The sequence below is a fragment of the Nomascus leucogenys genome, chromosome 14 (assembly GCF_006542625.1).
Source record: "Nomascus leucogenys isolate Asia chromosome 14, Asia_NLE_v1, whole genome shotgun sequence".
In the NCBI taxonomy this organism is placed as follows: domain Eukaryota; kingdom Metazoa; phylum Chordata; class Mammalia; order Primates; family Hylobatidae; genus Nomascus; species Nomascus leucogenys.
Genome location: NC_044394.1, coordinates 46,825,991 through 46,850,727, shown reverse-complemented (window position 1 = coordinate 46,850,727; position 24,737 = coordinate 46,825,991). Strand labels below are relative to the sequence as shown.

General features: G+C 40.6%; 1 protein-coding gene across 2 annotated transcripts in view; it reads left to right on the top strand.

Moving 5' to 3' along the window:
- Positions 1–8,104: 8,104 nt before the first annotated feature.
- The window catches only part of LOC100606991 (COMM domain-containing protein 1), a 143,813-nt gene continuing 127,180 nt past the window's right edge, over positions 8,105–24,737 (top strand). For both annotated transcript variants that reach the window (XM_003262436.4, XM_030827431.1), the window contains exons 1-2: positions 8,105–8,314; positions 15,672–15,953. In XM_003262436.4, the coding sequence (XP_003262484.2) occupies positions 8,135–8,314; positions 15,672–15,953 (462 nt within the window). In that variant the 5' untranslated portion in view covers positions 8,105–8,134. The remainder of the gene's footprint in view (positions 8,315–15,671; positions 15,954–24,737) is intronic.

The following is a 24,737-nucleotide window of genomic DNA, read 5'->3' as shown; positions in this document are numbered from 1 at the left end:
GCCACCTGCCTGCCTCTGCACTGAGATGGCACAGACAGAAAATCCTAGTCACATTTGGTCTACATATGTTGAAGATTCTTTGTAACGGCCAATTTCATTATCCTCTGATTCCCCTTGTATCCCCTTTCAGTTTTTGGAATCATTTATTTTTGACCATTTTGTTTTGAGACTATAGCCCCTTGAAATGTCAGAAATATGTAGGTTGTATTTTTGTTTGTTTTTAAAACATGTTATTTTAATGTCCCACCACTTCAAGTGGGTTTAAGCCATATCCCCTGACTTGCATTAAACTGAGAAACTCAAGGTCAATGTCAATCACATAGGTACTGTCAATCACGCAAGAGCTAAAGACGACTATAGCATTGCTTAGCTCATGCTCTTGCTACTTACACTTTCTTTTCTCTCCCTGCATTATGTAATAACATCTAAGTTTCACAGTGCATGTATTAATAAGTTGTTTAACACGCTGAGTGTGTTGTGCTTCTTAATTTGAGGGCTCTCGTCTCCTTGACTTCTATATAAATTTTGCCAGAAATCTTTTAAACCTGACAGAAATGACACATTGGAATTTAAGTTACCCTATCTGTGGAATGCATTATCTTAGAATATACAGTCATCTAAAGTATACTGTATACCTTTAGCCTGAAGCAACAACTTGTTCTATTGCTTCAGTCACTCTTTGTGTCTTCCACACATTGTTATGACATGTAACAGTTATGACTCACTATTCGGTGTGATATAATTTTAAAGCACTATTTTAAGGGAAATTTATGAAAAGCATACATTTTCTGTGCATTTATAACTAAAATATAATAGGATTCATATTCATTTTCAGGAAATGATGGCTCATGTAATAATAATGTGTTTTTGTATTGTATGAAACATTTTCTTACGAAAACATAGAACAAAATTCGTCATCTCTAAAATAGTGCTTAGTTTAAATACTTTTAAAATTCTTAAAATTTGTGAGGAAAGAAATCTTTCATATAATTCTGCATTTCTCTTTTTTTACTTTTCTCAACTTTTATTCTAGTTTCAGGGAGTACATGTGCAGGATTGTTACACGGGGAAATTGAGTGTCACTGGGGTTTGGTTTACAAATGATTTCATCACCCATATAGTGAGTATAGTACCCAATAGGTAATTTTTTGACCCTCCTCCTCCTCCTATCCTCCCTCTTCAAGTAGGCCCAAATGTTATTGTTCCCATCTTTATGTGTAAGTGTACTCAGTGTTTAGCTCCCACTTGTAAGTGAGAACATGTGGTATTTGGTTTTATGTTCCTGTGTTAATTTGCTTAGAATAATGGCCTCCAGCTGCATCCATGTTGATGCAAAGGATATTATTTCATATTTTTTATGGCATTGTACCACATTTTCTTTATCCAATCCTTTGTTGATGGGCATCTAGGTTGCATGTCTTTGCTATCATGAATAGCGTTGCAATGAACATATGAGTGCCTGTGTCTTTTTGTTGGGCAATTTATATTTGGTGGTCCATTTGATGGTATGGTTTCTCTCAGTGGGAGCAACTCTTCCTCGTTACCTCTAGTCACCCATCATCAAAAGCAGTCACCATTTTCTTTTTCAGTGTAATTTTTAATAGCTTCTCTACTGTACATCATTCCAAATACTCCTGAAAGTAACGAGTGCCCACACTTGAAAGGCTTTTCAGTAATTGAATAAGATGACAGGCCTGAGATCCTACAACTCACATCAAGGAAATACAACAGCAGCCTAATTACTGATATATTGTATTCATTCTGCATTTCTCTTGTAGTAAATGAAGTAAACTTTATGTTCTCCATGTTTCAGTTTATGCTTTTTGTTGTCTGCCATTGCCTGTCTTTGTTCATCCTAATATAAAAGCATTTAAGTTTTCCCACTTTTGTTGGTCTTCATTTACTTATGAGGGCTCCCATGTCATACATTATATTAAATAATATAAACTTTTATTAAATAAATCTGTATGTCTGTCTCTTGTTAACCTGTCTTTTTTTTTTTTTTTTTTGAGATGGAGTCTCGCTCTGTCGCCCAGGCTGGAGTGCAGTGGCGCAATCTTGGCTCACTGCAAGCTCTGCCTCCCAGGTTCATGCCATTCTCCTGCCTCAGCCTCCTGAGTAGCTGGGACTACAGGCGCTCACCACCATGCCCGGCTAATTTTTTGTATTTTTAGTAGAGACGGGGTTTCACTGTGTTAGCCAGGATGGTCTCGATCTCGTCACCTCATGATCGCCCGCCTCGGCCTCCCAAAGTGCTGGGATTACAGGCGTGAGCCACCGCGCCCGGCCTAACCTGTCTTAATGTAAGTTTAATTCTCGAGTCCAGCCAAAAAACCCTAAGAGGGCAGAGGTAAAATTTTGCCTCTTCTACACATACATTTGAGTAGGAGTTAAATAATGATAGCAATGTTTTTTGTTGTTGTTGTTTTGTTTGTTTGTTTTTTTGAGACAGAGTCTTGCTCTGTCACCCAGGCTGGAGTACAGTGGCGTGATCCCAGCTCACTGCAACCTCAACCACCCTGGCTAAAGCTATCCTGCCTGAGCCTCCTGCATAGATGGGACTACAGACGTGTGCCACCCCACCCAGCTAATTTTTGTATTTTGAGTAGAAACAGGGTTTTACCATGTTGGCTAGGCTGGTCTCGAACTTCTGACCTCAAGTGATCCACCCACCTTGGTTTCCCAAAGTGCTGGGATCACAGGTGTGAGCTACCGCGCCCAGCCTGTATTTTCACTTGCTTCTAAAAGAGTAATGTATTTCTTGTGAAGGTTAATTAGAGCTGGGAGTACTCAGGAGTTCTTAGTCATGTTAAAAGAAAAACCAAACTCTGTAAAATTTTTTAGATATTTATTCAGGGCCAATGTGACTGACCACAGCCTGGGAAAAACACAAACCCAAGGAACTTTGAGTAAGTGGTCCTGAGGTGGTCAGATTACGATTTTATGCATTTCAGGGAGGCAGGAGTTACAGGCAAAGATGTAAGTCAACTCATGGAAGGTATACATTGGTTTGGTCCAAGAAGCCAGGATATGCTGAAGCGGAGACTTACAAGTTACAGGTGAATTCAGAGATTCTTTAATTTGCAATTGGTTAAAGTCGTAAGGCTCTGTCTAAAACTTGGAGTCAGAAGAAAGAAATGTTGAAGATAAGGATGCTATGTCAGAGTTAGCCACAATATTTTGCATCAAAATGACCTATTCAGCAAGACTGATGGCCTGCAGGCATGACTTAACCCTTCCCTTGCATGGCCTTAGATCTTTCTATAATTTGGTATCTTATTGCCACAGAGTCTTATGATCCCTATTTTAACATTAATGCCAGTCAGTTGTGTCTAAACTCTAAAAGGGAGGAAGTAGAAGGATGAATGTCCAATCTCTTCCTGTTATGGGTAGAAACACAATTTTCAGGTTTCTCTGGGGTCCCCTTGGCCAAGAGGAGGTCTGTTCACTCAGCGGGAGGCTTAGGATTTTATTTTTAGTTTACTGTCAGGACCCATGGAAAACTAGGGGTTTTATAGAAAGACTTCTGAGGGATAAAGTAGCCAATAGATATTGTTGGCTACATTTGGTGTGTGTTTATATTTTGGGGAGAAAGTGTCTGAGGCTTTTATCAGATTCTGAACGCATCTAGTAATATCAAAAAGTTTAAGATTCATATTCAATGGACATGGAAAATAAAAATTTTAAATTAAAACACTTTTATTTTTATTTTTGAGACAGTCTTACTCTGTCACCCAGGCTGGAGTACAGTGGCGTGATCTCGGCTCACTGCAACCTCCACCTCCTGGGTTCAAGCCATTCTCTTGTCTCAGTCTCCTGAGTAGCTGGGATTACAGGCGCCTGCCACCGCACCCAGCTAATTTTTGTATCTTTAGTAGAGACAGGGTTTCATCATGTTGGCCAGGCTGGTCTCGAACTCCTGACCTCAGGTGATCCGCCTGCCTTGGCCTCCCAAAATGCTGGGATTACAGGTGTGAGCCACCGCGCCCGACCAAAACACATTTTTTTAAAAAAGCAAGGTTCATGGCTTTTCTCTGTAATGTAGAATACACACATCCTTTAAAGCTTTCATTGAAAGATTTTTATTGCTGGGGGCAGTGGCTCATGCACTTTGGGAGGCTGAGGTGGGTGGATCACCTGAGGCCAGGAGTTCAAGACCAGCCTGGCCAAGATGGTGAAATCTTATCTCCACTAAAAATACAAAAATTAGGTCGGCATGGTGGTGTGCACGTGTAATCCCAGTTACTCGGGAGGCTGACACACGAAAACTGCTTGAACCCGGGAGGTGGAAGTTGCAGTGAGCAGAGATCCTGCCATTGTACTCCAGCCTGGGCAACAGAGTGACACTCTGTCCCCCCACAAAAAATAATTTTATTTTAGGACCTACTACTTATTTAATTTTTTCATTAAATAACTTTTTATTACAACAGTATTACATGTACACTGTAGATATTTAGAAAAATCAGGTAAGCAGAAAGCCATCCTCAGTTTACTAAGAGATATACACTATAACTATGTTGGTGAATAAACTTCCAGACGTTTTCTACGTAGGTTGATAGATTTGACTCTATTTTATTTTATTTATTGAGACAGAATCTCGCTCTGTAGCCAGGCTGGAGTGCAGTGGCATGATCTTGGCTCACAAGAGCGAAACTCCACCTTAAAAAAAAAAGAAAAGAAATCACTGAAGTGACAGAAACCCTTATAGAAAATGGACAAAGAAATAGGAAGGAATACAAGCAGCCAATAAATATAGTAAAAAAGTATTTACTCTCAAAATTTAAGAAATGCAAATTAAAACTGAGATAATATTTTTCATGTATCATATGGCAAAGGTTATAAAGAATAATATAGCTGGGTACAGTGGTGTGTGCTCATAGTCCCAGCTACTTAGCCTGAGATCGGAGGATAACTTGGGCCTGGGAGGTCCAGACTGCAGTGAGCCAACATCGTGCCACTGCACTCCAGCCTGGGCAACAGAGTGAGACCCTGTCTCAAAAATTAAATTGGCCGGGCACGGTGGCTCAAGCCTGTAATCCCAGCACTTTGGGAGGCCGAGGGGGGCGGATCACAAGGTCAGGAGATCGAGACCATCCTGGCTAACATGGTGAAACCCCGTCTCTACTAAAAATACAAAAATACAAAAAATCAGCCGGGCGTGTTGGCAGGCGCCTGTAGTCCCAGCTACTCGGGAGGCTGAGGCAGGAGAACGGCGTGAACCCGGGAGGCGGAGCTTGCAGTGAGCCGAGATCGCACCACTGCACTCCAGCCTGGGGGACAGAGAAAGACTCCGTCTCAAAAAAAAAAAAAAATTAAATTAAATTAAATTAAAAAAATAATATCAGTCAGTGTTACTAAGGTTTCATAGAAATAAATAGGTGCAGCCTTTCTGGTAGGTAATTTGTAAATTATGTGTTTAATGGTGCTTTTTCTGCTTGCCACCCTTTGATTTATGCTTTTTCTTTTTCACCAACCATTCTCTGCAACTTCTGTAAGTACATGTAAAACAATCTATAGTTTGTCACTAAGTTTGGTTTACTTGGAGCCATGGAAGCAACTCTGAATTTGCCTTTTATAAAATTATTTTAGGAAGAGAAATATATTTTTTCTATTATAAAAAATGCCTCTGGCTGGGCACAGTGGCTCACACCTGTAATCCCAGCACTTTGGGAGGCTGAGGTGGGCAGATCACCTGAGGTCAGGAGTTTGAGACCAGCCTGGCCAACATGGTGAAACCCCTTCTCTACAAAAAATACAAAAATTAGCTGGGCGTGGTGGCGCATGCCTATAATCCCAGCTACTCGGGAGGCTGAGGCAGGAGAATCACTTGAAGTTGGGACGTGGATGTTGCAGTGAACCGAGATTGTGTCACTGCACTCCAGCCTGGGCAACAGAGTAAAACTTTTTCTCAAAAAAAAAAAAAGAATATCTCTTTACTGGATAAATGTTAATTAAAGTAGTCTAGATGAGTAGATTCTCAACCATGTGGCACTGCCTCGAAAGGGGCATTTCAGTTGTCACTTTTTTTTTTTTAGACGAAGTTTTGCTCTTGTCCCCCAGGCTGAAGTGCAGTGGCACCATCACTGCAACTTCCGCTTCCTGAGTTCAAGCAATTCTCCTGCCTCAGCCTCCCGAGTAGCTGGGACTACAGACATGTGCTACCATGCCTGGCTAATTTTTGTATTTTCAGTAGAGATGGGGTTTCACCATGTTGGCCAGGCTGGTCTCGATCTCCCGACCTTGGGTGATCCACCCACCTCAGCCTCCCAAAGTGCTGGGGTTACAGGCGTGAGCCACTGTGCCCGACCTCAGTTGTCACTTTGAAGGAAGGGTAGGAATGGAATAGGTGGGAGAGAGGTCAGATATATAAGACATCTTCCCACGCAGGGTAGATTCATAAGGGTGAAAAACCTGTTTGTTACTATCTAAGCCTAAAGTCAAACTCTATTTTATATATAAACACAATCTATTATTATTATTATTATTATTATTTTATTTTTTTGAGACGGAGTCTCGCTCTGTCGCCCATGTGACAGTGCAGTGGCGTGATCTCGGCTCACTGCAAGCTCCGCCTCCCAGGTTCATGCCATTCTCCTGCCCCAGCCTCCTGAGTAGCTAGGACTACAGGCGCCCGCCACTAGGCCCGGCTAATTTTTTGTATTTTTAGTAGAGACGGAGTTTCACCATGTTAGCCAGGATGGTCTTCATCTCCTGACCTTGTGATCCACCTGCCTCGGCCTTCCAAAGTGCTGGGATTAGAGGCATGAGCCACCACGCCCAGCAACACAATGTATTTTTAGTTTAGCATTAATATATACGGAATATTCCAGCTTTGCAATGACTGTAGAGTGAGGAAAGAGTGTTTTTTGTTGTAAACTTTACCAACTGTCGTTCACATTTCAGAATATCATGTTACCAGAAGCAACTGCCCTCCCTCTGGAGTCACCAATATACCACACACCTGTATCAATTTGCATTTGTAGAAGTCACAGGTGATTCTACATAAAGATGTAAAGATGCAGATCATCTGGCTACTTTGTATGTCTTTTAGTCAACTAGTATAGGTGTACCCAAACACACATATTATATTATAAATTACTTTCCTTTTCGTTTTATGATAAATTACAATTAGGTCATTAAATTGATTTTTAAATTGAGATATTCACATACTATGAAACAAATCTTTTAAAGTGTACAATTCAGTGGGTTTTAGTACATTAACAAGGTTGTGCTTCCACTTCCAGAATGTTTTCATCATGCCCCAAAGAAACTCTGTACCTATAAACAGTCACTGCCCATTCGTCCCCTCCTCCAGATTCTGGCAACTATTACATTACTTTCAGTCTCCATAGATTTGTCTATCCTGGACATTTCATATAAATGGATGTCCAACATTTGGCCTTTTATGTCTGGCTTCTTTTACTAATCCTGTTTTTAAGTCTCATTCATGTTGTAGCATGTATCAGTACTTTACTCCATTTTATGGCTGAATAATATATTGATTTTTAAAAATTATGTGGGTGGGAAGTTATATTAGCTATGCATTTCATTTCAGGATAGTAAATAAGGTGTTAACAAAATATTTGTCATATAAAAGAACATTGGATCAGAGCCACTGATCTAGCTGGAAAGACAAGACAAGTGTATATAAAAAGGCAATTAACAACCCAAACAAAAACATTATGTAATCAGGAGATAGTTAAACTTTCTGGAACAGAGAATGACAGGTAAGGATTAGGCAGAGATTAAATCTGAGTGATCGATCCTATTCAGTTAATGGGTTGGCAAGTCCCGGAATGAGATACAGCCATCTAAAAATTAAACTGCCAAACTTAGAGGCTGCTACCCCATCTCCAGTAATCTCTGCGAGCAATCTTTCTTTCCAGTAGGCTCTGCAGTGATGAAGGGGATCAGGGGAAGCTAAGTGACCCTACTGGAACCAAACGGATATTTCCATGGAGGTATCCTAAGGGGATGGGTTTTGTAGAGCAAAGCTGTAAGCTGCCAACTCTGACCCGTGGAGAAGCCTTGCCTCCAGGTTCCCCATGGTGGTTTTGCACAGGCTATTTAGGCACATCTCGGCCGCCGTGGCGGGGCCCGGCTCAGCTGTTGCGGGGCGGGGCCTTCGCAGAGCATGGCGGCGGGCGAGCTTGAGGGTGGCAAGTCCCTGAGCGGGCTGCTGAATGCGCTGGCCCAGGACACTTTCCACGGGTACCCCGGCATCACAGAGGAGCTGCTACGGAGCCAGCTGTATCCAGAGGTGCCACCCGAGGAGTTCCGCCCCTTTCTGGCAAAGATGAGGGGGATTCTTAAGGTACTGCTCTTCTCTGTAGTCTCCGGCTTGGAGCAGAACCCCTTGGCCGCTGGCTTCAGACTCGCCCCCCTCGCCTTCCCCCGTCCCCACAAGCTGAAAGGCTTTTCCTTCTCAGACCTCTACTCCGTGGGCTCCACATCGGGCTCCTTCAGATTTGCTCGTTCTGTCTCCCCTTCTCTCTTTCCTAAGGGTGACCTTTTTCTGCTGAAGTTCCCAGTCCCCCGGTAGACTGACACCCACGGGGGTTTTTCCTTCAAGACATTTCTGTCTCTTGGTAACCGTCGCGTTTCCTCAGCAGATCTGTGGGATCTGGAGTTTTTAAAATTAAGAGTTTTAGGTCGCTAGCTTTCCCCTGTTGTGGAAGTTGGGAGCGTTAAAATGAGCCAGTGTCTGCTGGATAAGGGGTGGCTTAGCCCGAGTGACATCTGTCAAGCAGTCCACTGCGTGGTTAAGAGAGCATAATTACCAGCTTGAAGTCAAAGTATAGACTAGATCGTCCAATAGAAATATGTGAGCCAAAAAGGTGGAATTAATATTTTAATAATATATCTTATTCCAGAATTACCTGAGTTGTGACATAATATTGTGAAGCAAGGTGTCAGTGGAAATAATTTGACTTAATTATAGTATGCTATACAAAATAATTCTTTCTTTTCTTTTCTTTCTTTTCTTGGCGGAGTCTCGCTGTGTCGCCCAGGCTGAAGTGCAGTGGCGCAATCTTGGCTCGCTGCAACCTCTGCCTCCTGGGTTCAAGCGATTCTCTTGCATCAGCCTCTCGAGTAGGTGGGATTACAGGCACCTGCCACGACACCCGGCTGATTTTTGTATTGTTAGTGGAGATGGGGTTTCTCCATGTTGGTCAGGCTGATCATGAACTCCTGACCTCAGATGACCTGCCCACCTCAGCCTCCCAAAGTGCTGGATTACAGGTGTGAGCCACCACGCGCAGCCTGTATTTGTATTGATGGGCATAGCCAGAGGTTTGGGGTCCTGCTATCTGGTAAATAGGCAAATATTCAGTAAATGTTTATTGAATTGTAATGTGAAATATCTTTAATGCACCAGAAAGTTGTAATATTTACCCTATAATGTTTTATATTAATGAAGAAATGAAAGACAGCTTGTTTTTCTTTCAGCTCCAGTCTCACTTGCTCTACCTGTATTCTACCTGGTATTGTTACCTTTACATTCTTCTGTTCCCACTGCCACCACCTTCTTTTAGTCAGGACTCTTGATTCCAAATTATAGGAATGCAGCTTAAATTGAATAGTTGACGGAATTTTGGGTTGTCTGTAGGAAGGATGCTGAGATAGCATTATAGAATTGCAGGAAGGCCTGCAGGAACCAGGGTCTTGGGAACTGTAAAACAGGTATATCACCCCATTAAAATCCACTCTCATCTCTCCTTGGCTTCATTCTATTTTCTTGCAGACATGCTTTTGCCAAAAGGTCCAAGAAAATGCTGTCTGTAACCCCAGCCTCATGTCCTTCTTATACTGTGACCCAAAAAGACAAGACCATTTCTCCTGCCCTAAATTGGGAAATTCATTTAGACCAGTCAGTGTGCCCAGAGAAAGGAGGATATTGTGATCTGTTTGGTTTGGAGCTTATGCCAGTCCCCATGGCCACTAGCAGATAGGGGCATAGCAAAGAAGAGGCAAGGGGAAGCTTACCCTGGGGGACTAACTTATTAACTGCTGCTGTCCTCTCCTAGGCTCCATTGCCCTAGCCCTCTGAAAATTTTTCACTTCAGTCCAACTACTTACTGTTATCAGATTCAGCTTAAAATTTTTTTTTTTAATTAAAAACATTTTGAGAAGAGAGACAGGGTTTTGCTGTGTTTTCCAGGCTGGTCTCAACCTCCAGGGCTTGAACAATCCTCCTGCCTCAGCCTCTGGAGTAGCTGGGACTGCAGGCATGTGACACCACACTGGCCAGATTCAGCGTTCTAAACCACACGTTGCATCATGATTTCCCAGTTACCTAGCCTTTAGTGGCCCCTCATTGCGTATATATAACAATGTCTAAACTTGATGTACTTTAATCTGGCTCTAGACTGCCTTCTCAATCTTATCTCAGTTTTTCTATTCACTGTTAAACTGAGCTAGTTGGCCCTCTAAGTTCTGATAACACTTACATATTCCTCACTCAATCATCTAAACCTTAAGTAAAAAATCTGTGGTAATACTCTTCAAATCATTGTTTGATGTCTCAGGATCTCTGAAGGCCAGCAACTGAAGCATTGTAGCCACTCGTTAGGGACTGGCATCTCTGTATCATTGTTGGCAGAATGTACCAGTCTACATTTTTTTCAGTGGTAGTGATACCGAGTCTACTTCTCTATGTAGTCACTTGTGACAACTAATCAGAGGGAAACCTGGCTTAACTGTTGAGGCTTTGGCCCTGCACTTATCTCATGGTGCTTTCAGGAAAATCAGTTGACTGCTTGAAGCTTCAGTTTCCTTTTCTGTAAGTTGAGAGTGAAGAGCACTATAATACTATCGTCTATCTCATTGCCTTTGAAAATTGATTATGAGGGTCAAGTGCAGTAATACAGCCATACCTCAGAAATACTTTGGGTTTGGTTCCAGGTGGCCACAATAAAGTGAATAATGCAATTAAGCGAGTCACATGAATTCTTTTGTTTCCTAGTGCATTAAAGTTGTGTTTATACTATACCATACCATATCATACTACACTATATTGTGTGTAAGAGCACTGTGTCTTTAAAAGCAGTATACATACTTTAATTAAGGGATACTTTATTACTATTCAAGAGGCTGAAGTGAGAGGATTACTTGAGTCCAGGAGTTTGAGGCTGCAGTGAGCTATGATTGTGCCCCTGCACTCCAGCCTGGGTAACAGAGACCCCATCTCCCCAAAAAAACCTAAAAACTTTATTGCTAAAAAATGCTAATGATTACCTGAGCCTTCATCTAGTCATATTCTTTTTGCTGGTGGAGGGTCTTGCCTTGATGTCTTGTTTTTGTTTTCTAAATGTGTGTGTGTGTGTGTGTGTGTCTGTGTGTCAGAAGTGGGATTTTAATTGCCTTGATGTCAGTGGCTGCTTACAGATCAGAGTGGTGATTGCTGAAAGTTGGGGTAGCTGTGGCAATTTCTTAAATAACACAACAGTGAGGTTGTTTCATCCGTGGACTCTCCCTTTCATGAAAGATTTCTCCGTAGCATGTGATGCTGTTTGATAGCATTTTACCTACAGTAGAACCTCTTTCCAAATTGGAGTCAGTTCTCTCCAACCCTGCTGCTTTATCAACTACGTTTCTGTAATGTTCTAAGTCCTTTGTTGTCACTTCAACAATGTTCACAACATCTTTACTAGGACTAGATACCAAGAAACCACTTTGTTTACTCCTCCATAAGGAGTAACTTCTTATCCATTCAAGTTTGATCATAAGATTGCAGCAATTCAATCACATCTTCAGATTTCACTTCTAATTCTTGTTCTCTTGCTGTTTTCACCACATATGCAGTTACTTCCTCCACTGAAGTCTGGGACTCCTCAAAGTCATCCATGAGGGATGGAACCAACTTCTTCCAAACTCCCGTTAATGTGGATATTTTGACATTCTTCTATGAATCGTGAATGTTCTTAATGGCATCTAGAATGGTGAATCCTTTCCTGAAGATTTTCAGTTTATTCTGCCTGGATCCATTGGAGTAATCACTGTCTATGGCAGCTATAGCCTTACAAAATGTATTTCTTTCTTTCTTTTTTTTTTTTTTTCTTTTTAGACAGGGTCTTGCTGTGTCACCCAGGCAGGAGTGCAATGGTGCCATCTTGGCTTATGCAGCCTTGATCCCCTGTGTTCACAGTCATCCTCCCACCTCAGCCTCCTAAGTAGCTGGGACCACAGATACGTACTACCCTGCCTGGCTAATTTTTTTGTATTTTTTTGTAAAAACGTGGTCTTGCCATGTTGCCCAGAATGGTCTTGAACTCCCAGACTCAAGCAATCTGCCCACCTCGGCCTCCCAAGTGCTGAGATTATAGGCTTGAACCACTATGCCTGGTCACAAAATGTATTTCTTAAAAAAAAAAAAAAAGACTTGACGGTCAAAATTACTTCTTGATCCATGGACTGCAGAATGAATGCCGTGTTAGCAGTCATGAAAATAACATCTCCTTGTACGTCTCCATCAGAGCTCTTGAGTGACTACGTGCATTGTTAGTGAGTAGTAATATTTTGAAAGGAATCTTTTTGCTGAGCAGTAGGTTTCCGTAAAATATTAAGCGCACTGTGAATATTTTAAATTCAGCTGAATATTTTAAATTCAGCAAGCCGTGCTGTAAACAGATATGCTGTTTAAGCTTTGTTGTTCCGTTTATAGAGCACGGGCAGAGTAGATTTAACATCATTCTTAAGGGCCCTAGAGTTTTCTGAATGGTAAATGAGCATTGGCTTCAACTTCAAGTCACCAGCTGCATTAGCCCCTAACAAGAGAGTCAGCCTGTCCTTTGAAGCTAGGCATTGACTTCTCTCTAGCTGTGAAAGTCCTATTTTATGAGAACTCACAAACAACAAATAAAGTCCTAGATGGTATCTTTTTCCAATACATGGCTGTTTCATCTATATTGAAAATCTTTTGTTTAGTGTAACCACCTTCATCAAATAGCTAGATCTTCTGGATAACTCGCTGCAGCTCCTACATCAGCACTTGCTGCTTCATCTTGTGCTTTTGTGTTAATGGAGACAACTTTCTTTAAATCTCACGAAACAACCTTGCTTCAAACTTTTCTTCTATAAGCTTTCTCACCTCTCTCAACCTACATACAATTAAAGAAAGTTAGGGCCTTGCCCTTGATTAGGTTTTGGCTTATGGGAATGTGGTGGCTGGTTTGATCTTTTGTCCAGACCACCAAAACCTTCTCCATATCAGCAATAAGGCTGTTGTGCTTCTTTCTTTTTTTTTTTTTTTTTTTTTTTTTTTGAGACAGAGTCTCACTCTGTCCTCCAGGCCGAGGCTGGAAGTGCAGTCGTACTATCTCGGCTCAGTGCAACCTCTGCCTCCTGGGTTCATGCATTTCTCCTTCCTCAGCCTCCTGAGTAGCTGGGATTACAGGCGTGCACCACTACACCGAGCTAATTTTTGTATTTTTAGTAGAGACAAGGTTTCACCATGTTGTCCAGGCTGGTCTCGAACTCCTGACCTCAAGTGATCTGCCCGATTCGGCCTCCCAAAGTGCTGGGATTACAGGCGTGAACCACTGCTCCCGGCTCTGTTTTGCTTTCTTGTCATTTGTATGTGCACTGGAGTAGCACTTTTAATTTATTTCAAGAACTTCTTGGCGTTCACAACTTGGCTAGCTGTCTGGCACAGGAGGCCTACCTAGCTTTCAGCCTATCTTAGCTTCCTCTCTAAGCTTAAACATTTCTAGCTTTTGATTTAAAATGAGATATGTGTGACTTTTTCACTCGAATACCTAGAGGCCATTGTAGGGTTATTAATTGGCCTAATTTCAATATTGTGTGTCTCAGGTCATAGGGAGGCCTGCAGAGAGGGAAAGAGAAGGAACGGCCAGTGGTTGGAGCAGTCAGAACACAAGACATTTATCAATTAGTTTATCTGTCTTCTATGGGCGTGGTTCATGGCACCCTGAAAGAATTCCAGTAGTAACATTGAAGATCTCTGATCACAGATCACCATGACAGATATAAATAATAGTGAAAAAGTTTGAAATATGAGAATTTTCAAAATGTGACACAGAGACACAAGGTGAGCATATGCTATTTGAAAAATGGCACCAATAGACTTGCTTAGTATAGGGTTGCCACAGACCTTCAATTTGTAAAAAATGCGGTATCTGTGAAGTATAATAAAGTGAAATGCAATAAAATGATGCACAATAAAATGAAGTATGCCTGTAGATGTGAAAATGCTATGGTATGCTAAAGATTACTGTGCAAATTTAAGGCATGTTAATATGCTTGAGCTTATATTTAGTTACTGTGTCTTCTTGGATGCTAGAATAGAGAACCCAGATTCAATGGCAATTAACTTTTGAAAATTTATGGGAAAGTATAAAGTAGTATATAATTTCACAGTAGTATTATTGTGAATGAGCTGTTTGGCTGAAGATGGGCTTCAAAGCTAAGATAATACATTCACTTAACAATAATTTACTTAGTGCATCATATGGATAAGGCATTATACAGTTGAAGTATATCAAACCAAGCCTGGCTATAAGGCATTGTGAAATTATGTAAGATTTTATCAGACAACCAATTAATTTTATTCTTTTGTTTTATTGTTATTATTATTATTTTAGAGACAGGGTCTTGCTATGTTGCCCAGGCTGGACTTGAACTCCTGCGCTCCAGCTGTCCTGCCTCAGCTTCCCAAGTAGCTGGGACTACAGGCACATACCACCACACCTGGCTTGTTTTATTACTTCAAAAAAATTTTCATTTTATCTCCCTGCCATAGAACTGGATATTTAAAAATTATATTCTAGTTATTGATACCAAATTGAGTGACATGGAATTTTTAACAGTAGCTTATCTGATATTTGATGTTTCCAAAGGGAGTATTTTTGTTATAAAGAGCTTATTCTCATTACTTTCTGCCCCCTCCCCCACCCACTTTTTTTTTTTTGAGTGCAGTCTTGCTCTCGCTCAGGCTGGAGTGTAGTGGTGCGATCTGAGTTCACTGCTACCTCTGCCTCCCGGGTTCAAGTGATTCTCCTGCCTCAGCCTCCCGAGTAGCTGGGACTACAGGTGTGTGCAACTACACCCGGCCAATTTTGTATTTTTAGTAGAAAAACAGGGTTTCACTGTTTTGGCCAGGCTGGTCTCGAATTTCTGATCTGCCCACCTCAGCTTCGCAAAGTGCTGGGATTACAGGTGTGAGCCACACCGTACCTGGCCTCTTTACTATCCCTTGATGACCTTTTATTAAAGTTTATTTCAGTGATTTTTTTTTTTTTTTTTTTTTTCGAGACAGGTTCTCTCTCTGTCACCCAGGCTGGAGTGCAGTGGCGCAATTTTGGCTCACTGCACTCTCTGCCTCCCGGTTGAAGCGATTCTTGTGCCTCAGCCTCCTGAGTAGCTGAGATTGCTGTTATTGCATATATACCACGCACAACCATGCCTAGCTAATTTTTGTAGTTTTAGTAGAGACAGGGTTTCACCATGTTGGCCAGTTTGGTCTCTAACTCCTAACCTCAAGTAATCTCGCCTCTGCCTCCCAAAGTGCTGAGATTACAGGCGCGAGCCATTGTGTCTGGGCTATTTCAGTGATTGAAGAGTCACTCAAAATATGATCTGTAGTTAAGAAGCTATCTTTTTCTAATTACCTACTAAATTCAAATTTTTTGCTTTTTCTGTCATCTTTATAGTCTATTGCGTCTGCAGACATGGATTTCAACCAGCTGGAGGCATTCTTGACTGCTCAAACCAAAAAGCAAGGTGGGATCTCATCTGACCAAGCTGCTGTCATTTCCAAATTCTGGAAGAGCCACAAGACAAAAATCCGTGAGAGCCTCATGAACCAGAGCCGCTGGAATAGCGGGCTTCGGGGCCTGAGCTGGAGAGTTGATGGCAAGTCTCAGTCAAGGCACTCAGCTCAAATACACACGCCTGTTGCCATTATAGAGCTGGAATTAGGCAAATATGGACAGGTGAGTTAAACTTAAGTCAATTTTCCTTTGTAAACTGTATTTTTCACTACATGTTAGCTTGTCTATTCAGCTTGATTTTATGCAATAACAGCAACAGGAAAAGACACTGTTTCCTAGAATCCTTTTTCAGAGGTAGAATCATCTGAAAATTTGGATACTCTCACTTGTGGACAGAGTCTGGAAACTAGCCTCAGGGTCCTGGCAGCTGTCTCAGAAGAACGGAATGGGCCAATAATGTGATTGTTCAGAAGTTGACCACTACTGCATTTGGTTAGATCTCAAAATCCTTGGCGTTTGGTCAGAATTTCCAAGGCAATAATAGAGATAATAAATAAAGACCAAGAATTTGGATTAAACAACACAATCTCATCCAGTCATCTTTAATAATCAGTCAGGTATAGGAGGCAATGTATCTTAATTTACATTAATACATTGTTTGTAAAGGCCCCTAAATGTGCCATCTCTGTCCTTGAGGTCACAAATAATTCTCAGTTTAATCTTACGTACAGTGCTTCTTTTCCCAACAGTTACAGCAGTCATTATAGCAGATAATTTTAATGTCTATATGGTTTTTCTTGAAGTCATTCACTTTGTGTTCCAGATGACTGCCAGCTCAGACTTTTAATGATCTGGCTTATGTCTTTGGGGAAAAAAAAAAGAGACTGGTAATTAGGAAGAGAAAACCCAGGTCAATGAATTAGCTAATCACATTCATTTTCAGATAAATAATCAAATAAGTGCTTCTATTATATCCTACAACAGAAATTTATTTCTTACTTGATGAGCTGTCAGATTTTCTTACATATTTTCTTTTATAGTTTCTTTAGATTTTTCAGTGTTTGCAGTTCTGTACTGACTTTAATTTTAATTTAAAAGATAAATCAGGGCCTGGCACGGTGGCTTATGCCTGTAATCCCAGCACTTTGGGAGGCTGAGGCGGGCGGATCACCTGAGGTCAGGAGTTCGAGGCCAACCTGACCAACATGGAGAAACCCCATCTCTACTAAAAATACAAAATTAGCTGGGTATGGTGGCACATGCCTGTAATCCTAGCTACTCGGGAGGCTGAGGCACGAGAATCGCTTGAACCCAGGAGGTGGAGGTTGCGGTGAGCCGAGATCTTGCCATTGCACTCCAGCCTGGGCAATAAGAGCGAAACTCTGTCTCAAGAAAAAAAATTTTTTAATTAATAAAAGATAATTCAGCCCGAGCACAGTGGCTCAAGCCTGTAATCCCAACACTGGGAGGCCAAGGTGGGTGATCACTTTGAGACCAGCCTGGCCAACATGGTGAAACCTTGTCTCTACTAAAAATACAAAAATTAGCCAGGCATGGTGGCAGGCGCCTATAATCCCAGCTACTTGGGAGGCTGAGGCAGGGGAATCGCTTGAATCCGGGAGGTGGAGGTTGCATTGAGCTGAGATCGAGCCACTGCACTCCAGCCTGGGTGACAAGAGCGAGATTCCACCAGGAAAAAAAAAAAAAAATTCATTAAAAATTTTTGGCTGGGCGCAGTGGCTCATCTCTGTAATCCCAGCACTTTGGAAGGCCAAGGCAGGTGGATCATTTGAGGTCAGGAGTTCAAGACCAGCCTGGCCAACATGGTAAAACCCCATCTCTTCTACTAAAAATACAAAAACAAAACAAAGCAACAACAACAACAAAAAATTGCCAGGCCTGGTGGCGGGCACCTGTAATCCCAGTTACTCAGGAGGCTGAGGCAGGAGAATCGCTTCATCCTGGGAGGTGGAGGTTGCAGTGAGCAGGAATCACATTACTGTACTCCAGCCTGGGTGGGAGACCCTGTCGCAAAAAAAGAAAAATTTTAAATTTGGAGTACCTTTTATTCAGTTATTATAAAGTAGTGCTACTTGTACTTGTTGACTACTTTGTCTGATCCTAAAGTCAGTTCTCTTGCTGGGCATGGTGGCTCATACCTGTAATCCCAGCACTTTGGGAGGCTGAGGCAGGTGTATCATCTGAGGTCAGGAGATCGAGACCAGCCTGGCCAACATGGGGAAGCCCCATCTCTACTAAAAATACAAAAATTAGCTGGGCATGGTGGCAGGCACCTGTAATCCCAGCTACTCAGGAGGCTGAGGCAGGAGAATCACTTGAACCCGGGAGGCAGAGGTTGCTGTCAGCTGAGATGGTGCCACTGCACTCCAGTCTGGGCAACAGTGAGGCTCTGTCTCAAAAAAAAAACAACAAAAAAAAAACCAGGCCGGGTGTGGTGGCTCATGCCTGTAATCCCAGCACTTTGGGAGGCCAAGGCGGGTGGATCACGAGATCAGGAGATCGAGACCATCCTGGCTAACATGGTGAAACCCCATCTCTACTAAAAACACAAAAAAATTAGCTGGGCGTGGTGGTGGGCGCCTGTAATCCCAGCTACTGGGGAGTCTGAGGCAGGAGAATGGTGTGAACCTGGGAGGCGGAGCTTGCAGTGAGCCGAGATTGTGCCACTGCACTCCAGCCTGGGTGACAGAGCGAGACTCCGTCTCAAAAAAAAAAAGCGAAAAAAAACTCGTCTATTCTCTTAACCATTATATTATGTAACAGATATTTTTATACACACACACACACACACACACACACACACATCCAACAGATTAGAAAAATTTAATAAGTACACTTGGATATCTAAGTTTTACCAGCTATTTATATCGGCTATTTAGTTTTCATCCTGCCAGCAGTGCTTATTTCATTTTGTCTGTATTTAACATTTGGGCAGGAATATGAAAACATATCTATTTTAAGACTCCTAGAAAGCTATGATATTATTTCGTTAATACTGTCATAGGTTTCTAGGTTACAGGTTGCTCGCTTCTGTAATCCCAGCACTTTGGGAAGCTGAGGCAGGCAGATCATTCGAGGTCAGGAGTTTGAGACCACCCTGGCCAACATGGTGAAACCCTGTCTCTACTAAAAATACAAAAAATTAGCCGTGTGTGGTGGTGTGTGTCTGTAGTTCCAGCTACTTAGGAGTCTGAGGCACAAAAATCACTTGAGCCCGGAAGGCGGAGGTTGCAGCAAGCCAAGATCGGATCACTTCACTGTAGCCTTGGTGACAGAGTAAGACTGTGTCTAAGAAAAAAAAAAAAGAAAAAGGAAAAAAGTGTGGCAATGATTGTATACATATGTCAAAACTTATAAAGTTGTACACTTTATTATGTACAGTTTATTGTACATCACATACTTCAAAGTAGTAAAGATGTAGTCACAATGAAAATGATTGATGTTGCACTTTAGCCCATAAAATCCTTTTTATTTGTTTTTTGAGATGGAGTCTTACTCTGTCACCCAGGCTGGAGTGCAGTGGCACAATCTCAGCTCACTGCAACCTCCGCCCTCCGAGTTCAAGTGGTTCTCCTGCCTCAGCCTCCCGAGTAGCTGGGATTACAGGTGCCTGCCACTGCGCCTGGCTTATTTTTTGTATTTTTAGTAGAGATGGGGGTTTCACCATCTTGGCCAGGCTGGTCTTGAACTCCTGACCTTGTGATCCACCCACCTCGGCCTCCCAAAGTGCTGGGATTACAGGCATGAGCCACCGCACCCGGCCTATAAAATCCTTTTTTAATACAAATATATGAAGTCAAGAAAAGTTGTAAAGAATAAAGTAAACAATAATAGAACCTAGACTGGCAGTAAAATATACAGCCTACATCCTACAGGAAATGTTTTTGTGAGAACTGGATCCTTGGTTAGTACTTATGCCAGCTTCTAGGTTAGTGTTATTTATGAAATACTCTACTAAATCAAGTTCCCAATTTTTAGAACACCTATAGGCACCCATCTCAAAATTGTTTTCACACTGCTGACATTGGATGAACTTGTGAGAGAATTAACGATCCCAGGATATCAAGAAGTTGCTTCCAAGAAGGGTGACCAGGTTTTTGTTGAACTCTGGTGTGTGTGTATGTCTATCTGTGTACCCCAGGGCAACTAAAATACTGTCTTCAGTTTATATTATTTTAAAGCAGTAGTTTTCAGCCATGGTCACACGTAAGAATCACATTCAGAGCTTTAAACATTTTGATGCTCAGGCCTTACCCCCAGCCAATTACATAAGAATCTGTGGGGATGGAACATAGGTATCATTATTCTTTAAAGCTCCCCAGATGATTTCAGTATCCAGGGTTGAGAACCACTGTGTTAAAGGTAGCCAAAATAATTGGATTTGATGTGTTAATAGAACTTGGTATCGTATTTTTACAAGAATTCAATATATGTTGGCATATTGCTTGTACTTGATGTAATTTGTAGAGTGCTTGAGATTATTTATTCAGGAACTAGTGAAGGTGGGTTTCTTTCGTTTCCCTCACTCCCTATTTAAATTTCTCTCTCCTGTTCAGTTTGTCTGTATTACTTTTCTTTGGTCTAAAAAGTACATTTGAAAATCGGCAGCCAAGTACATACATAACCTTGTTTTCTAAACCACAGTATATATTGCAATATCCTTTGAGATATGAGGAAGCCAGAGTAATAGAGAAATAACTAAGGCAGTATACCTTAATGGAAATCTGCAAAGCTAGAGAAAATGGGTAGGAACTACTGACCCAATTACTTTGCTTGTAGTGAATGTTTTTTCCAACAGAAGTAAAAATTTTGCAAAAATAAAACATGATTCAATTGTAAAAACATGCAGAAAGCTTTAAGGTGAATATTTTATATCCAAAAGATGAACATCAAGTGCTTTGCTTATGAGACTGAAATCCTGTCATATTTGGCCATAAATCACTGTGAGATCTGAGCCATGAGGACTGTAGGAATCTGGCATATGTCCTTAGAAATGTTTTATATTTGCTCACCTAACACCTTTGTTGTGTTTTCCTTTCCTGGAACTTCAGTAGAGATTATGATAGAAGCGTTTTCTTTTTTTTAAACACAAACTGGAGAGAAGGGATGGTAATGTATACCTTTAGCAGAGCCTCATTATGCTTATTTCTTCTTTTTAGGCTTGAATTTGGGTATTTTATAAAAATGTATTGGGTTTTCTTTTATGACTTCTTGTCCTTCAAGGCCAAAAGGACATTTTGTGAGGAAACATTTAGACTTAGTCTCAGTACTGAACCATTTAGTACTGAATTGTTCTTGCACATACATTTTAAGATGCCCTGCATGTGGAGATCCCAAAATATAAAACTTTTTTCTTTATTGTTTTTTAATTTATTTATTAATGGCAAATGTTATTGCCTTTTCTTAAGTAAGTTTTAGTTCAAGCACTTCTCCAGTTTTGGGTTGAGTTTTCAGCAGACCTGTAGAGGAAGACAGATTTTTATATTTTCTGATCTAGTTGTTTTTTCTAACCAACTCACATGCTCACTCCTGTCATTTATAAGCAATTAGATGAGGGGGATATTCACTGACCATACATTACAGAATCAAAATAGGTTGGGCTGTATATTAAAAACCCAGCAATTTTGTCTGAAATATCGATAAACCTCTAATCTCAAGGGAAGGTATTCGTTTATTTTTAATTTCTAAATTTCTTTTGAAATAAACTAAATACAATCATGCTCTGCATAATGACATTTCAGTCACTGATGGATCACATATAGGATAGTTGTCCCATAAGATGATAATACTGTATTTTTAAGGTATCTTTTCTATATTTAGATATGTTTAGTTACACGAATATAATACTTATCATTGTGTTGCAGTTGTCTACAGTATTCAGTACAGTAATGCCCTGTACAGGTTTATAGCCTAGAAGCAATAGGCTATACCATATAACCTAGGTGTATAGCAAGCTACACCATCTAGGTTTGTGTAAGTACACTCTCATGTTCACACAATGAATCACCTAATGGCACATTTCTCAGAAGGTATCCTCATCGTTAAGCTATGCATAACTATACACTGATCTCCTTTTGTAATTCTAGCTAGTAAATAAGGAGTAAGAATCTGCTAAAATCTATAAATAATCCGTTTATGTCTGGGCGCAGTGGCTCACACCTGTAATACCAGCACTTTGAGAGGTTGAGGGAGGCAGGTTACTTGAGCCCAGGTGTTTGAGACCAGCTTGATCAACATGGCGAGACCCCGTCTCTACAGAAAACATGAAAATTAGCCAGATGTGATAGTGCATGTCTGTAATCCAAGCTACTCGGTAGAGTGAAGATCCCTTGTGCCCAGGAGGTCGAGGCTCCAGTGAGCTGTGATTGCGCCACTACCCTCCAGCCTGGGTGACAGAGTGAGAGAGAGACCTTGTTTCTAAATAAATAAATAAGTAAATAAATAAAATCAGTTTATACTGAGCTTGGTCATGTACCATTGTAGCTTCACAAGCCTGAGGAATGTCACCACAGCTATCTGCTATCAACATTCAGTGACCATTTTGAGATCATGTTGTCTTACTCCAAATATCTACCAAGGGGAACAGATATCGTGCTTGGTTATATAAGCTGTAATGCAAGCAATACAGATTTGTTTCTGATAATTCTTGTATTTAAGGTTGATTTTTACTTTTAATAATGTACTAAAGGAAAGCCTCCAAAAAATTAGTGAAACTAGTTTTCTGATAAGACATTCAACTATCATTTGTCAGTAGGGATTGATAAAATTTAACAGCTTGAAGATACTTAAATCAGTTTAGAATACATTATTTATTTGTTTGTTTATTTATTTATTTACTTACTTACTTACTGAGTCTCCCTCTGTTGCCCAGGCTGGAGTGCAGTGGCATGCTCTTGGCTCACTGCAACCTCTGCCTCCCATGCTCAAGCGATTCTCCTGCCTCAGCCTCCCAAGTAGCTGGCACTACAGGCATGCACCACCACACCTGGCTAATTTTTGCATTTTTAGTAGAGACAGCATTTTACCATGTTGGCCAGGCTGGTCTTGAACTCCTGACCTCAAGTGATACGCCCACCTCGGCCTCCCAAAGTGTTGGGATTACAGGTGTGAGCCACCGGGCCCAGTCTAGAATACTTTTAAAAAAAACAGATAAAGGAATTTTCCATTTCGTATTTTATATCAGATTTAGAACATGGACTTTACTTAAACTTTAATTCTGAATGAGTCAACTCTTTTTGTAGCTCTAAGAAGTGTTCCATAATAGTTTGTGTTCTAAAGTTATGGTCTTCAACTTACAGTTGAATTTAAAGGTATAATTTATAGAAGGCAATGCTTAAAGTTTATAACAGAAAAAAGAAAGAATAAGACTGGGCATGGTGGCTCATGCCTGTAATCCCAGCACTTTGGGTGACTGAGGCAGGCAGATCACCTGAGGTCAGGAGTTTGAGATCAGCCTGGCCAACTTGGTAAAACCCAGTCTCTACTAAAAATACAAAAGTTTGCCAGGCATAGTGGCACATGCCTGTAGTCCCAGCTACTCGGGAGGCTGAGGTAGGAGAATCGCTTGAACTGGGAGGCAGAGGTTACTGGGAGGCAGAGGTTGCAGTGAGGCGAGATCACACCACTGTACTCCAGCCTGGGCAACAGAGTGAGACTGTCTCAAAAAAAAAAAAAAAAAAAAAAAAAAAGAAATTTTGTTTTCTTAGAAAGTTGTTAACATTTTTGCTTTCACACACTTGTTAAAAAAATCCATGAAAATCCAAAACTTATTATTGAAATTCAAACTAACTCTGAATTAGCTATTTGTAAAAATACTTTGTGGAGAAGGGAATGTTTTACCAAAATAAAATAAAAAATAAAAAAACTAAGAAAAACCCCTTTTAAAAACATTACTAGTTATAATGAATAGTGAAAGGACTATTCTTATGAATTCTAGTGAATGGCTAGTGAAATACTTGTAGTAACTAGTGAAATAAAAATGTAAGTTTAATGCTTTTTAGTTTTGAAAACATTAAAATGAGAAGTATTCAGTTATTGATAACTTACCAGTTGAAAAGTAGAAATTTTTGGGAATGCTTTACATAAGGATTGTAATAAATGATATTTAATATTTTTGATGTATTGAAGATTAGACTGCTGTACTGTTAATACAGTACTTCTTTTTCTTGGCCAAGTCTTTCCTTTAAAATTGATATAATGTTTTTGCATTTATTCTCATTTTAAATAATAGTCTTGAGATTTTAGTTACTGGATCCATAATCAACATTTGACATACTTGAATTACCTTGTCTTTGAAATATTTGTCTTCCAGAATACCACATTTGCCTGATTTTCCTGCTAGCCTTCTAGCTCTTTTTTTTTTTCTTTTAAAATCTCTTTTGCAGCTTCCTTCTAATCCTCACAACATCTAAATGCTGGTGTACCCTTGAACTCTGTCCTCGATCTTCTTTTCTTCCTTTTTACAACTCACTTCCTAGTTGATCTCATGTAATTCCTTGCATTTAAATACCATCTGTATGGTAATAACTCCCAAATGTATATCTCCAAACTGGATTTCTCCCCTAAATTTCAGATACATATTTATAACGTACTTGAGATCTTCACTTAAATGTGTAAAAGGTATCAAAAATTGAATATGCCCAAAACTAAGTTCCTCATATATCTCCAAAACCTGTTCCCCCTGCATTTTTTCTCATCTCAGTTAGTGGCACCTCCATTTTTCCAGTTCATATCTTTTTGTTTTCTCCTACCCATATCCATTCCACCATCAAATCTTGCTGGGTCTATTTTTTAAATATATGTAAAATTTGAACACTTCTCACCACCCCCAACTGCTTTGTTTAGATCACCATCACCTCTCTCCTAGATTATAATATCCTCCTAACCGATGTCTCTGCTTTTCAGTCTGTTTTCAACACACAGCATCCAGAATAACTGTTAATGCATAACTCAGAAAATATATTCATGGCTTCCCAGTTCACTCCA